At 35.3% G+C, this 15,060-nt stretch overlaps 1 protein-coding gene across 1 annotated transcript in view; it reads right to left on the reverse strand.

Annotated features, from left to right (window-relative positions):
• Positions 1 to 15,060, reverse strand: part of LOC148815875 (interferon-induced protein 44-like) — a 48,926-nt gene that overhangs the window by 17,660 nt on the left and 16,206 nt on the right. Inside the window, exons 3-4 of the mRNA XM_088904676.1 lie at positions 11,291 to 11,330; positions 8,931 to 9,126 (exon numbers count right to left, since the gene is read on the reverse strand). Of these exons, the coding sequence (XP_088760802.1) occupies positions 8,931 to 9,126; positions 11,291 to 11,330 (236 nt within the window). The remainder of the gene's footprint in view (positions 1 to 8,930; positions 9,127 to 11,290; positions 11,331 to 15,060) is intronic.

Consider the following 15,060-nt stretch of genomic DNA (forward strand, 5'->3'; position numbering starts at 1 on the left):
GGGCGATACCGCATTATTTTCCGGTATGCTGTACGCAGTCTACCGCAAGTTACCGGTAAATACCGCAAGTTACCGGTAAATACCGCTAGCAAAATAATAGTATCCGGAATTTCCGCAAGGTGGAGCTAATAAAGCTCAACCTCTCATGTTTGAGCTGTAGCCATCAAAGTCTTTAACGAAGATATTAATAATAGTATTAATAATAAATGACCTTGGACAAGCTGTAAACTCAAAGTATTGCCCTGGTCCACAGTCTTTTTTTCATTGACCGTCTTTGTAAAAGTAACACCACAGCATTTCGCAATCACGCATTTTTTTCCAATCATGCAAAGTACAGTAATTTTTGAGAATCGATTCACCATGCCTTACACATGCTCATAAAAGAGATTGATTTAGGAACATAAACATATTACCGTATGCAAACTGTACTGTATACAGTATGTATATGTATATTTAATGTCTTAACTGTGCCCGTTTAAGTATTGAATATTCATATCTAATTTTACCACTGAAGGGAAATCTTAGTAGCTGAGCATAAAAAGAATAGGAGCATACTGCAACGCGTGTGAAGGCCATAAACGATATTAATTTTGGAACATAAACATACAGTATATGGCTGGTCTCGGTACTTTAAAGAAAACATACACGAAACATGGTTTCATTATGACCAGAATCTGTCTTGAGATATTTTTAACTTGATTTACAGTATTTGAGAGGTATGTCTTAACACAGATACTACAGTGCTTAAGTACTACTCACGTATATGTTTCTAGGTTTATATTATGCATTTCATACGGTCAAATTACTTTTGAGCAACTAATAAGAAGCGCGAAACGGTATGCGTTTTAGTTTCGTTTCGTGCTGGGACCCGTGGATTGATTAGAGATATCAAGTACATACAAGTCATTTTTTAAATGTTGTAGTTCGTCTTGAAAAAATGTTACGAGTACATCATCTATCAACAATTACACAGGTTCTGTTTCCATATTGCGGATTTTGGTTACGTAATATTATGTTCTAGATTTCACGTTGTGAATATATGATTTGGGCAAACAGAGCCGCAAAGAAGTACATTATGGGTGGTTGTTTTTTTTTTGCAGTTTTATCTAGAACAAGCGATGCTTAAACCTTTGTCTGATTCTTGTGAAACTATCCACACGATAGTTACAGTACCTAGGAGTTGACTTCAGTGATGTCACTGATGGGATGTTTCTAAAAATCCATCCTCTGTAAAACGTCTTCTCTAGTTGTCCTGCATATGTATTCGCTAATGAAGCTGTGTGTTCTGAGCCTGGATCTCTACATTTCTGTATGAACCAGCTTAGAGGGCTAAAGACAGCTTGTGTTTAAATTGAGTGTAAGGCAATTTATGCTTCTAAAGTCATGGTCAGCATTTTTGTACTGTGCTGTAAACTTGTTCTGTGCCAAGTCACATTATTTTATAGCGTTTTTATAGCGTTATCAAATCCGGTGGCGCGGTGTTAGTTTCCTGACTCCCATGTCACATGGTCTGTGATTGAAACCTGGAATACCGGTTTAATTCGTCACAGCCAGCACTCCGGTTGTAAAGTAGAAGCAGGCGAGATTTCCAGCGAAAAACACCTCCCCCTTCTTCAGGTGTGAGGGTCTTCTGCTCAGAATGAAACGCGAAAATGTAATGTAGGCTCTGAATGGGTTCAATTGTGATTTGGGCTTGATTAAGGTCGCTGCCTTTCATCTAAAACCCTACTTGAATCCTTCTAAACTAAAAATCAGTGTTAGTGAGTTCTAAATAAAGAGGTATCCAGGTAACAGTGAAACGGGCGGACAGTCTGGGGAGATCGCCCGTTTTCCATGTAAATAGTTCCCTGGTTCCGCACCCCTTGGTGTTTCTCTCGCTCTCTCTCGGGTCACCTGATCATTAGCTCGAAAGATTTGAGTGCTTTGTGTATATTCTAATGGTAGTGGGGGCAGGGTGTGTGGGAACAGGTTTGGTTGAAATTGCATTGGAGATCTATGTTCTTCACACCTGAAACATTTTCTCTGAAAGCATTTTCTTCGCTGTTTAACCGATCTTGTTACAGCATGTTACAGTTTACTATTATTAACCATATTAATTTTAAGTGCTTAATGTAAAATCTTGTAAAAATATATTTTCATTGTTCAAATATACATTAAGTCTGACTATCATATAATAAGTTAAATACAAAACTAAAGAAAAAATAGGGTTAAATATAATTCAAAATATTTTGCTAACAATGTTAACTGTTTATGAATAATAAAATGTATTAGCTAAGGAGTAGGATGGCACAGTTGTTAGTATGTTTTTTGTTTTGTTTCTTTTTCATAAATACAACAGTAGTACCTGATGTCTCAGTGGCTTTCAAAATTAAATTATGCATGCAAACCTGTGAACTAGAAAGATAACTAAGATATCCATCCATTTATAATGGTGGCAAAGTGGTTAGCATTGCTATCTTGCAGCAGTGGGGTCCTAGGTTCAATTCCTGCCATCCTGTGTGGGTGGGGTTTACATGTTCTCTCTGGGTTACATGGTTTTTCTCCATATGTGTGATATGACTCCCTCTCGCACTCCAAAACATACTGGTAAGTTAATTAGTTTATGGGAAACCTGGCCCTGGTCTGTGTGTGTTTGTGTCTGTCTGTCCTGTGATGGACTGGCGCTATGTCCAGGGTGTATTCTGCCTTGTGTCCGTTGCTTACTGGGATAGGCTCCAAATCCTCTGTACTGGATAAAGAGATTAGAAATGGAAGTAAAGGCACTGTGTGGATGGAACTATACACAGTGTTAGAAACCCACTATGAAATGGCAGCATCTCACTGAGAATAAAATATTTTATACTGCTGGCTTAAGGAAACAGCCTTTCCACCTCTCTTGCACATCAGTATCCATACCTAGTTATTTAAACAAATTGCCTCTAATTATAAACATCTTAATATGCTGGCTCTGTGGATCCGCATCAGCTATGTTTGCCCATTCCTTCAATTCATGTGCATCCAACACACAGTTCAATGCCAGCAACTACACATAATCTAAAATACAATCCTTATTTCAGTATCTATGTAAACATATAGTCTGTTAACTTCATCATCTTCATCAAAAGTATGCCTAACCCCATTAGGAAGTGTTCTTGTTATAAGTGTATTCCTCAGCTTTCCCCAAACTATCTTCTTCTTGCCAACATCTCTAGTCTTTTATCCTGCAATAACTCAGCCAACACTTAAATCTTCAAAAGCTGCTTGTGTTAATTTCTTTAAATCACAAATATCATGTGTAAATACTGGCCATGTAATACTCTGCATTGTGGAATAATAGTTTATTTTAAAGGGAACTAGAGAAACTAAGAACTAGAGAAATCAAGAAAGGCTTTTCTAGAATTAATAAATGCACATCCTGTTCACTGGGGAAATTAAATCCACACTGAGCAATCTTCAATATGTTCAGAATATGACAGCAAGAATCCTATCACGGATGCATTACACCTGTTTTCAAGTCCTTGCACTGGTTACCTATCAGATTTCGAGTCAACTTCAAAATCCTTATCCTCCTTATGTACTGTCCTACAACTGGTATTATTGATCTCCGAATTATTGTACTTGACATGACTTCATTCAGCCTTTCCTGAACGTCTATGACAGGCAGAGAGAGTGCTGTTTCTGGTGCGATCTTTTACAGCTGACATTTCACTGTTTTAAACGAACAAGAAATTAGATTGCTCATAAATCACTTATTCTATATAAACACAGCGTAATTGCCCTCCGAAAATCTTCTTTTTCTTGTTCGTTTTAGAGACCTTGATCGAAACTGATTTTAGATGTCAGAAAGGATTTATTTTCTCTGTATTTCCTACATTGCTTTGTCGAGATTTTAACTTTATATCTAACTTTATATCTAGGCTCAGATTTCAACTATAAATCGTACAGTAATTAATAGCAGTAAATACTGATGTTTATACATAAAAAAGTCATGCCTTGGAGTATAGACCCCCAAAGGAATGCCATAGACTCAAACTGCAAAATAAACACATACAGAAAGAAAGTATTTGTATTGTAATTGCAAATCCTGGTACTGTATGAGTGATTGGTATGACTTTCCTCATTACAAATCTCTTATTAGAATTTAAATTTCTCTGTAACTCCAGGTCAGAACAGAGAAAATGTAACTGCCTTAAGGAGTTTACGATTATGAAAAATAGAAGGATAAGCATGATACGTATGTCTTCTGTCATTTTCTAAGTCATGTTACTGAGCACCAAATCTTATTGAGAATATGAATCCATTTAAGGTTTATACCATTAAAGTAACGGTTTATTCCATGCTGAAAATGTTTGTACCAGACTTTTTTGAGGCCTGTTTAATTGTGTCTGAAGTCTGATGTTGTAAATTTTATTGTTAAAAAGATCCATGAAAATGTCACTACTAAAGTTAGCTGGTACTGTTGGTACTGTAAGTGGCAAGTAGAGCTCATATTTTAGATTTTGTGTAGTTGCTAGCGTTGAACTGTGTGTTGGATGCACATGAATGAAGCGACGGACACAAGGCAGAATACACCCTGGACATAGCGCCAGTCCATCACAGGACAGACACAAACACACACACACCAGGGCCAGTTTAAATCTAACCTCAGAACCTTTCTTTTCAGAAGACTTAGTGTCTGTATCTGCTTCATTTTCTAATTTTGGTAGCACCTCTACCTGCTTGTCTTTCTTATATGCATTTACTTTGTAATCTGTGGTCCTTTTATCTGTTTTTACATCTACTGTATTGCTTTGAGATGCCACCTTTAATGGTGATATATCAAATAAAGTTTTTTATTATTGTTATAGGGAAACATGATCAGATTGTCCCTGGTTCAGAAAAAAAAGATCTAAAGTATACTAGTTTGTCACTCTTCTAATTCCCTTTGCTAAATGACTTTTCATACTAATCTGATCAATCTAACTGCCAGTTTTCTGTGCTTTCTCTATCCTGCTAGATTTGCAATTATTCTGAAAATTTTCATCTTGAAATAACTCATTTCTAAATACCTTTTTCACTGTTAACATCTTGCAGCAACTCTGCGACAAAATATACACTCTGACAGTTCATCCTGCTACCAACATTAAATAAAACAAATCTTAAGATTTCTATATTTATGTCTTTATTTAGTGGTTTCATTAGTGACAAAGGCTAAACTTTCTTGGAAAAATGTCTTTTATGTGTTGCGGAAAAAACTGACTTGCTTTAACAAAATATGTTTACAAATCCTTTCACCTGGCATTTTCGTAGTTAGAAATTATGGAACGCTCTATTAAAAGCAAGGGAGTTTTTATGTCCGTTGCAGTTCTTTTGCAACATGAATATAATTATATCGTTATTAATTTCTTGAGATACGCGATTCCATATTATATTCCCTTTTAATCAAATTCTAAAAGTATGCTTGTTGACTCCGGTATCGCGGTAGTTAAAGACTTCGATGCTTAAAATGTTTAGGGAGAAATGGAATACTGGTGTGTATGTTTTCTTTAAAGTACCGATACCAGCCATATACTGTATGTTTAAGTTCCAAAATTAATATCGTTTATGGACTTCACACGCGTTGCAGTATGCTCCTATTCTTTTTATGCTCAGGCACAAAGTAAAAGGGGATGCTTCATATTGCTTGACTAATTTTAAAAACTAAGTTAGAAATGCAGACGCTCCCTCGGTGCCCTGCTCTGGTGCGCCGGCTCTTACACAGTGCCTGTCTGCCGTAAGCGTTACAATATACATACCCAACACTGCTTGTACCCATCTGTCATGCAAATAAAACACCTTGAATTGAATTGAATTGAGGGGAGAGGGGGGGAATACTAAAGCCAATACTGGCTCAATACCCTCGATGGGCTTTGACGTGCTAATGCGTTGGTTTAAGAGTCCGGGTGTGGCAGGCTTCCAATGTCAACTCGACTCGATTGGAAGACAATGAACGTATTTTGTGATATTTAGAAATATAAATTTGTTTGGTGCGAGTGAGGTTTTATTTAATCTCTGACCAAGGGAAACGTTTCATTTTTTCAAAGAAATGTTTGTTAAAAAATAAAGTCATAGTTCTATGGGATTCAATCACTGACCATGTGACATGGGAGTCACGAAACTACTGTAACACACAGCGCCACCAGATTTAATAACGCAATAAAAACGCTATAAAATAATGTGACTAGGCACAGAAAAAGTTTACAGCACAGTACGATAATAAATGCTGACCATGACTTTAGAAGCATAAATTACCTTACACTCAATTTAAACACAAGCTGTCTTTCTGTATGAACCTCTAAGCTGGTTCATACAGAAAATGTAGAAATGCATTAGCCTGATTATGATTAAAAAACACATAATTAAACACGCGTTTGCGATTTAAATCAGAACACGATTTAAATCAATATAAATGTTTATATTGTAACGCATACTGTCCAGCCTCCATTTCTCTATAAAAATTTACTCTGTTGCACACACACACACACACAATAGAAGGAGGAACCGCTGTCAGAAGGGAAGATATGTTCAAAATATCGCAAATATCGATCATGTTGCGATATTTTGAAATATAAAAGTCAATTGATTGTCCATAATATCGCTATTCTATTTTTTCGAAGAAATGTTTGTTAAAAGAAAAGTCCGGTACCAGCTGGATTTGAACACACAACCTACCAGATGCTAGTCACGCACCTAGACCAGTCGGCTACAACACAGCTCGCATGAACAGGCAGGCGAAACAGCCCTACACAGCCCTGCCGCAGTACACGGATATAATCATACCGTTATTAAATTCTTGAGATACGCGATTCCATAATATATTCCCTTTTAATCAAATTCTAAAAGTATGCTTGTTGACTCCGGTATCACGTTAGTTAAAGACTTCAAAGCTTAAAATGTTTAGGGAGAAATGGAATACTGGTGTGTATTTTTTTCTTTAAAGTACCAAGACCAGCTATATACTGTATGTTTATGTTCCAAAATTAATATCGTTTATGGCCTTCACACGCGTTACAGTATGCTCCTATTCTTTTTATGCTCAGCTACTAAGATTTCCCTTCAGTGGTAAAATTCAATATCTACAACGGGCACAGCAAAGACGTTTACTGTAAGTCTTTCTACGACAGACCAACGAACCACGAGTGCCCCTGTTGGTCAACCAATCACTTACTGCGGTGCCACGCGTCATCTTGCGTCATACTGAGCGACGTCACCTGCGGTACGTGTCTGTGACGCGCACTTTGAATGGCTGCATCTGTACCTAGGGACCAACGCCTCCCCTCCTCAGCTCTATATAAACTGGGCTCTCATTCCCTTCAGTACTCAGTCTTGTATATCTCTGGTTAGAGTTATGGACCTCACTTATCTGATTTTCTTGATTCTGGTATGATGTTTGTTATCTATTTCTGTTCTCTTCCAGTCATTGTTTATTCCCTTGTTCTTGGTTTCTTATTGTTTTCTCCTGGTTATTCCTAGCTTCCATTTCCCTCCTTCTTGTGTTACTTCTCTTTAGATTGTGTTTACGGTTCCTGATGGCCTGTTCATTGTCTCTGAATTTCATATACTGGTGCCTATCCTTTGGCTCCTCATCTATTTGTTCCTGCACAGTTTCTGTTTCTTTACTTGTTTGGTTGTTTAGGCAGCCTAGGAACATATTTTGAAAAAATCAGCTCTGTTATTTGTAGTGTTATCAAAATGTGTACTAATTAATTTAATTTGCATAATAAAAGCACCCCACAACTAACCATGTCCAGCCCTGTTTTATTTCTAAAATCTTATGATCAGGATACAAAGTGGTAATATTTCATCTTGTTTAGCAAAAATGTCTTATTATTTTAATATTGAACATGTAGTGATATATAAAAATAATTTTAAAAAACGTCAATATAGTGAAATTATAATTCACTATTTTATTTTTAGAGAAGGATTCTTTATTTGTTAGAAATAAAACTTGTTCTCTGACCAGGAATCAAGCATCAGACCTTCTGCGTGACAGCACCCATTTTACCAATATACTTAAGCGTCAGTTGTAACAAGTTAAAATGGACATGTCAAAATGTTTCCAGAATAACCATAAAAAATGATGCAGTTGTTTACTACGAAAGAGGAATATAGTACTACTACCAGCTGTACAAAAATATTTAGGTCCATAAATTAATATCATTAATGACATTAGGAAACGATTTTAATTTTCAGTTACCAAAATATCTTCAGTTACATGATTCCATGTTAACATTACCTATTTTAATTGCGAACTTTAAAAGTACTACAACTTTTTTTACAACAATAACAACAGTGAGTATTCATAGAAAAGGTTAAAACATATATAGCTTTTTATGAAGTATATAAACTTAATATAATCAGAATTTGCACCTCAAAACGTTTATGAAAAAAATGCAAAAAATGTTTATGAAGAAAGTGGAATACTGTTGTGTATGTTTTGCTTTTAGCCACCACTAACAGCCATATACAATATGTATAATATATTTATACTCCTAAATTAATATCTTTTAGGATGTTCAGAGATGTTACTTTTATTGTCAGCTATCAAAATGTCCTTTAGTTACAAAATTCCATAGAAAGTGTATTTAAAGAAGCAGTCCTGAGTGGCTGCATCTATACTGTAAATAACTTGGATATTATATAGGATGTAGGTCACACTGTCTGTGGGCATGCCAGTGGTTCTGGAAGATAAAAAGAACCTGATGTGGGAAAGAGGATCCGAGCACCCTCATAATTTCTTGTTGATATAGCAAAAGCTTTTCCTACACTTGGTGGTTACAATTCATGACATTAACAGCTGCAATGTCATTGTAGAGTTTGCAATGTATTATCACAACTAAGTTACATTTGTGAGCAATGCAAATGGTTTATAAATGATATATCAAATAATTCATCTCCAGTTAAATCAGCTCACTCTATAGATGGCTACCAACCTTCTTGGTATGACTGTGTGCAGCTTCACCAGGCAAGGCCCTGCTTGTCAAATGATCTTGAAAGACAGAATCAACTGTATTGATGTAACTGGACTTTCCAGACCTGATCTGCCCCGTCATCATGATTCTTAATTCTTCTGCTTCTTTGTATCTTGGTGTTAAGGTCCTTATTTCTTTCATCAGTCTTTCTTTCTCCCTGCAAACAAGAAGGGATGCATCACAAAACAAAAGACATTTATTCTTTCTAGATCAATATTGTTGTGTTCCTACACTCTTCTGTCAAAAACAGCATGGCATATGGCTAAAGTACAAGATAAAAGGCAATGTTTACGTTTTTACACTTGTACACTATGATTTTCTACAATATTATTATATTGTACCAAGAGCTCACTGTACTAAACAATTATATACAATCATATTTTTTTGGTTTGTAAAGTATATGCGAACATCTCTGTTAATATGTACTGTATTTGCATCAGACCCATTCTTTATCTGATTTTTATGGATTACTATTATTCTAAGTTGGTATGTTAGTCTACATCTTTTCTTTGATCTTTTGCAGTTTTTGTATTCTTCCAATAGATTCAGAGCTCAACTTTTTAAGAATGGCAGATTGTACATATATAGTGTTTTGAAGTGAAAATTAAACTGTGTGCTTAATGCAGTGACCCTCGTCAAGAAAAGCTGAAAATAAAAAAAAGGGTGAGGAGGGGATCCATGATGGCAGCTTAGAGGACAGTCGATTCCTGTTGAGCTCTGGATCATTTCATTGGTCTTTCCAAAACTACAGTATCTACCAAAATTGTGATAATTGTGATAATTCTTTCTGTAAGATACTTTGATATAAGCCTGGAATAATATTTTATAATAAACTGCCAGAATGCCACAAAGAACACAAAAAGATCCGATTTGAAACAGAATGGAGAAAGAAAATGAAATTTTCCAAGCAAAGGATATTTGAACAAGATGACAAACCTGGGAAATATTTAGTTTATCTTACCAAATAGAGGGAGGACTCTTAAACTATTTCCTCAGTTATTGATGGAAGAAGGACTTAAAATTATTAAGGAAACTTTTAAGACCTTCTTTACAAATCTTTATAAATCATATGTGTCTGACAAATGCTAAAATTAATGGAGGCTTTTTTCTCTAACCTTGATCTTCTAGATATCTCACCTGACCAGAAATCTGCCCTTTAATGCTCAAATCTCTAAATCTGAAGTGTATAATTGTCTTAAATGTATGCAAACTGGGAAGATACCTTGTCTTGATGGGCTCAGCAGTCAGTTCTATAAACAATTTCTGGACCACTACTGTAACCCTTATAAATTTTATTTAATATTTCATTTGAAAATAACCTGTTGTCATCCCATCATAAATGAGAGAGTGAAGTGTCCCGAAAAATGTGCCTCTTACAGTTTAATTGCATTGTTAAATGTGGACAAGGTTCTTTAAAAAAATACTTGCAACACATCTTGAGGGGCTGTTACCCTTGATAATTGAGGAAGATTCAGACAGTTAAGTGCTGAAGTTATAGCAGTCCTATCAGTATTGTTGCGTCCAAACAACAGAAACTACATAATCCATCCATCCATCATTTTTCTAAACGCTTTATTCAATAGAGTATCACTCGTACTGGCCTTGGCAAGCAATGGGCACAATTGACAATTAAAGACAATTAAACTACCAGCACGTTTTTGGATTTTGGGAAACCAGAGCACCCAGTGGAAACCTACGTGAACATGGAGTGAACCCACTGTCCCAGCACTGCAAGGCAGCAATGCTAAACACTGAACTACTGTACAGTGCCTCCCTTAAATAAAACCATTTCTTCATGTAATTATGTTTTATCTTGTTTATATTGAGTAACCCAGCAAGTGGGTCTGCGTGAGCTGTAACTGAGAAGTATTCCACAAACAGAAAATGGCCAAAACTATACTCCTGTAGTGGGATAGCAGGACTGAGACATGAGCTTTTTGGAGTAAGAAGGCTCACGTACTGTAAACATAAAAAATTGAATGTATGTTCAAAAACATTAGAACTTAAAGAATGTGAAATCAGAGTCTGCAGTTTATTTTTCTAATGCAGAGGTATTCCATTATTGTCTTGGAGCACGAGGTACAGTACATACAGGATATATAATCTATAGATTTAATTCCAGCTCAGCTCTTAACAATTTAATACTGATTGTTGTCTTAATTGTGACTGACTGATCAAGTTCTTCCAGCTTGTTAGGGACATACAAACACAGCAGCCCCCCAGGACTGTATTGAACAGCCCACATCTAATTCTTGTAGCTTCATATTGGAAGATACTGTATAGTGTGATGTGGGTTTCATGCTGTGTTTTAAAATACTTACTGTTTGCTCCAGTGCGTTTCCCTCCATGGTTTATCAAGTCCTAAAAAACAGAAATAAAATCACGACAGCCTTAGAGTGACTGGAAAACATCACAGTTTTGTATCTTTTTTTTGTATACTACAGAACTACAGATTGATGGTAAAGAATCAGATTGTCTGAGATTGTTGCAAAACCATGAATTTAAGGATTTCTCTCTATACAGATGCAGCCGTTCAAAATGAGCGGGGTACGCTGCTGTAAAACGGGGTGGGCGTGTCGCATCACAACATGTCATATCGCGTCATATCACGTCAAACCGTATAATACCACAGTTATGATAATAGGATCCGGAATCACTGCCAGGTGGAGCTAATAAAGTTTAACCTCTCATGTACAGCATTTGAACTGTTGCCAGAAAATGCATGGTTTTAAATCCTGGTCACTACTAAAGGATAATCGTTTTACAATTAAGAATTTAAGTTGTTATCTCTTTAGACTTTTAATAATTTCAAACTGTGTATTACAGCATGTTAATCATTAAACATTAAAAAGTCAGTATATTTTATAAAAGCAAGATTGCCGAGTTGGACAAAAGTGCACAACCTACCACCTTTATCATAAATATTGTAATTATGCAGAAATATGTTATGCATCAAAGTCTTTACGTGGATATTACTAATAGTATAAATAATTAATGACCTTGGACAGACTGTAAGCTCAAAGTATAACCATGGTCCACTTTCTTTGTAACCGTCTTTGTAAACGAAAATACTTTATTTTTTCATTGACAAAAAGTAACACCACAATTGATCCGATCACATATTCATTTCCAATCATACAAAGTAAGTTTTGAGAATCTCTGATTCACCATGCCTTTCACATGCTCATAAACGATATTCATTTAGGAACATAAACATATTATGTAAACTGTATATGGCTGGTATTGGTAGTTTAAAGAAAATACACACCAGTATTCCATTTTCTTCCTTTGATTAATAGGGAATATAATATGGAATCGTGTATCTAAAGAAATTAATATTTCTAAATATAACAAAACATTCAATGTTAAGTGAGTTAAGTGATTACCATATTCCATGAATACTTTCACTCGTTATCACAATAAAAGAAACTCATACTTTTCAGAATTTAATTATTAGAGAAAATATATGGATATGGAATAATAATAATATGGAATCACATATCTAAAGAAATTATAACAATATTAATTTAGGGATCTAAATACTGTATATGTTTATACATATATATTAACTTATTTTTAATTAATCAAATCCCAGATGTGAGTTCATAAAGCCTGAATTATGTGCTATGCCTACGTCTGCGAAACACCTGATCATCTACTGTAAAGCTGTCAGTGCTTTGTGTATATTCTAATCACAGTGGGGGCAGGGTGTGTGGGGACAGGTTTAGGCTGAAATGGAATTAGTGATCTGTATTCTTCACCCCTGAAACACTGTCTACTCTGAAAGCGTTTTCTTCCCTTTTAGCTTATTTTTTTCTGCCTACACATGTTTACACAGCTCCCTAGGTGAATTCTCGTACTTGACTGAGAAAGCTTTAGAGAACTTAACATTTTTATTAACAACAAATTGTAAATATGAAGTTTACATTGACATTATTATTTTTTTACTTAAATGTATGGAGGAGTGTCAGCTGTCAATGAGAGCACCCCCCCTCTTAGGCTGGGCAAACGATTTTTTCAATTTTTAAAAAAGAAATAAAAAATGAGATATAATTATGTGTTCCTGCTTAACTTAGGCATTCCATGACTTTTAAATCTATAAAAACAGGTTTCGATAGTTAATAACCACTTTTTATGCATTAAAAACGGGTGATTTTTCTTCCTCATGATTAGCTTAGAATCTTTGTGTACGCTGTAAGTTTTTTTTCTTCTTAATTAAATGTTTAAAATACATGAATATCATAAAGACAACACACGTTTTGAATTCATATTCTGTTCTCTTCCTGGTATGCAGAACAGATTTGCAGGTTTTTTTTCCCAATTGCTTTTTTCCCCTGTATTTATCATATTGGCTAGCTAATGTCCTCTCTTCGCTAGTTAATCTTACCTGTGGCTGTGTTTTTGCATTGCGTAGCAACGAGGGACTATATTCTCAGGTGGAGGAACGTAAACAGCTTAATTGTTGTGTTAAATAAATTTTTAAAATTAAAATTAATTCTATACAGCAATCGCATATTTGGGGACCGTTTTATAAAAGAAATAAGGCACTCGAGGCTTGTGCTATATTGTGGATATAGTCACAGTTAAAAGGGTAACCCTAACAATGACTTTTAACTGTGACTATATCCACGATATAGCATGTCCTCTCGTGCCTTATTGCTTAAATAATTAAATTCTGAAAAGTATGAGTTTCTTTTATTGCGATAACGAGTGCAAATATTCACGGAAAATGGTAATCACTTAACTCACTTAACTTGGAACGTTTTGTGAGGATTTGTTTTGTGAGGAAACAGGATTCACTTTTTTCTGTCTCTTTTCTCACCTGCTGCGTTTTAGGCACAGAAGGGTTAAAAAAGGTCAGACAGGCAGAGGGAAGGGGGAGGCGTGAAACTGTTACCTGTCCTGGATAAAGCGGTTAGAAAATAGGTGGATTTACAACTGTCAAAAGTGTTCCAATTTTAATGAGATACAGAAGACATTATTCATAATAAATGATCTTGGTCTGTAAACTGAAAATTTATAGAGGAGACACGTTGTGTATCGCCTCTTTTTACACTTGGAAGAACATTCCAATGTTAATGCGACACTGAAGATATTATGAATAACCTTTTAAATCTGTAGCTGTTAACTTCAGAACTGCACACCTTCACACTTGCATGTCAAAATCATGTTTCATCACACGGAATGAGTCAAATTAAAAATAAAACATGTTTACAAAGAAAGTAGAATATATTATACCGCTGGGGACTCCAATCCAGGCCTCCGATGTTACTCAATAGGGAACCAGCCAGCTGAGCTAAAGGGAGATCTATCTGCTATTCACAGGGAAAGGCAGTGATGTCACCACGCTGGTAAGTAGGCTCGCACAACCTTTAATGTCGGCCATATGCGTTACAATATATTTAGATCTTTAAATTAATATCGTTATTAATTTCTTTAGCCTCACAACATTTTCCAATAATACTCCTCTTGTGTCTAATTTTTAGTTAAGCAGGATTTGAGCTACAGACCATAAAAAACAGGATTCACTTTTTCCGTCTCTTTCTCACCCGCTGCAATTCGGGTGTTAATTAAACGTGTTTACAAAGAAAGTGGAATACAGTAATACTACCAGCTATATAAATACATATACAGTATTTAGATCCTTAAATTAATATTGTTAGAATTTCTTTAGATACGTGATTCCATATTATATTCCCTAATAATTAAATTCTCAAAAGTATGAGTTTCTTTTACTGTGATAACGAGCGAAAGTATTCATGGAAAATGGTAATCACTGAACTCGCTTAACTTACCATAAAATACCAACAAATTTAATATACTGTCGATAATGTTTATTATCAGTAATAATATCAGTAGCAGTTTTAAATTATTCATTGTTATTAATAAATGACTTAGCTTCGAACATGTTGTGATATTTAGAAATATAAAAAATGTCAATATAGTGTCCATAATATTTGTTATTCTAGTTTTTCAAAGAAATGTTTATTTGTTAAAAGAAAACTCATAGCAATAGCTGGGTTAGATCCTCCGACCCCAGACATATAAGGTACACACTTAAGCCATCACACCACAGACATTATCACATAGA

This window comes from Atractosteus spatula, chromosome 24 (assembly GCF_055471065.1).
Source record: "Atractosteus spatula isolate fAtrSpa1 chromosome 24, fAtrSpa1.hap1, whole genome shotgun sequence".
In the NCBI taxonomy this organism is placed as follows: domain Eukaryota; kingdom Metazoa; phylum Chordata; class Actinopteri; order Semionotiformes; family Lepisosteidae; genus Atractosteus; species Atractosteus spatula.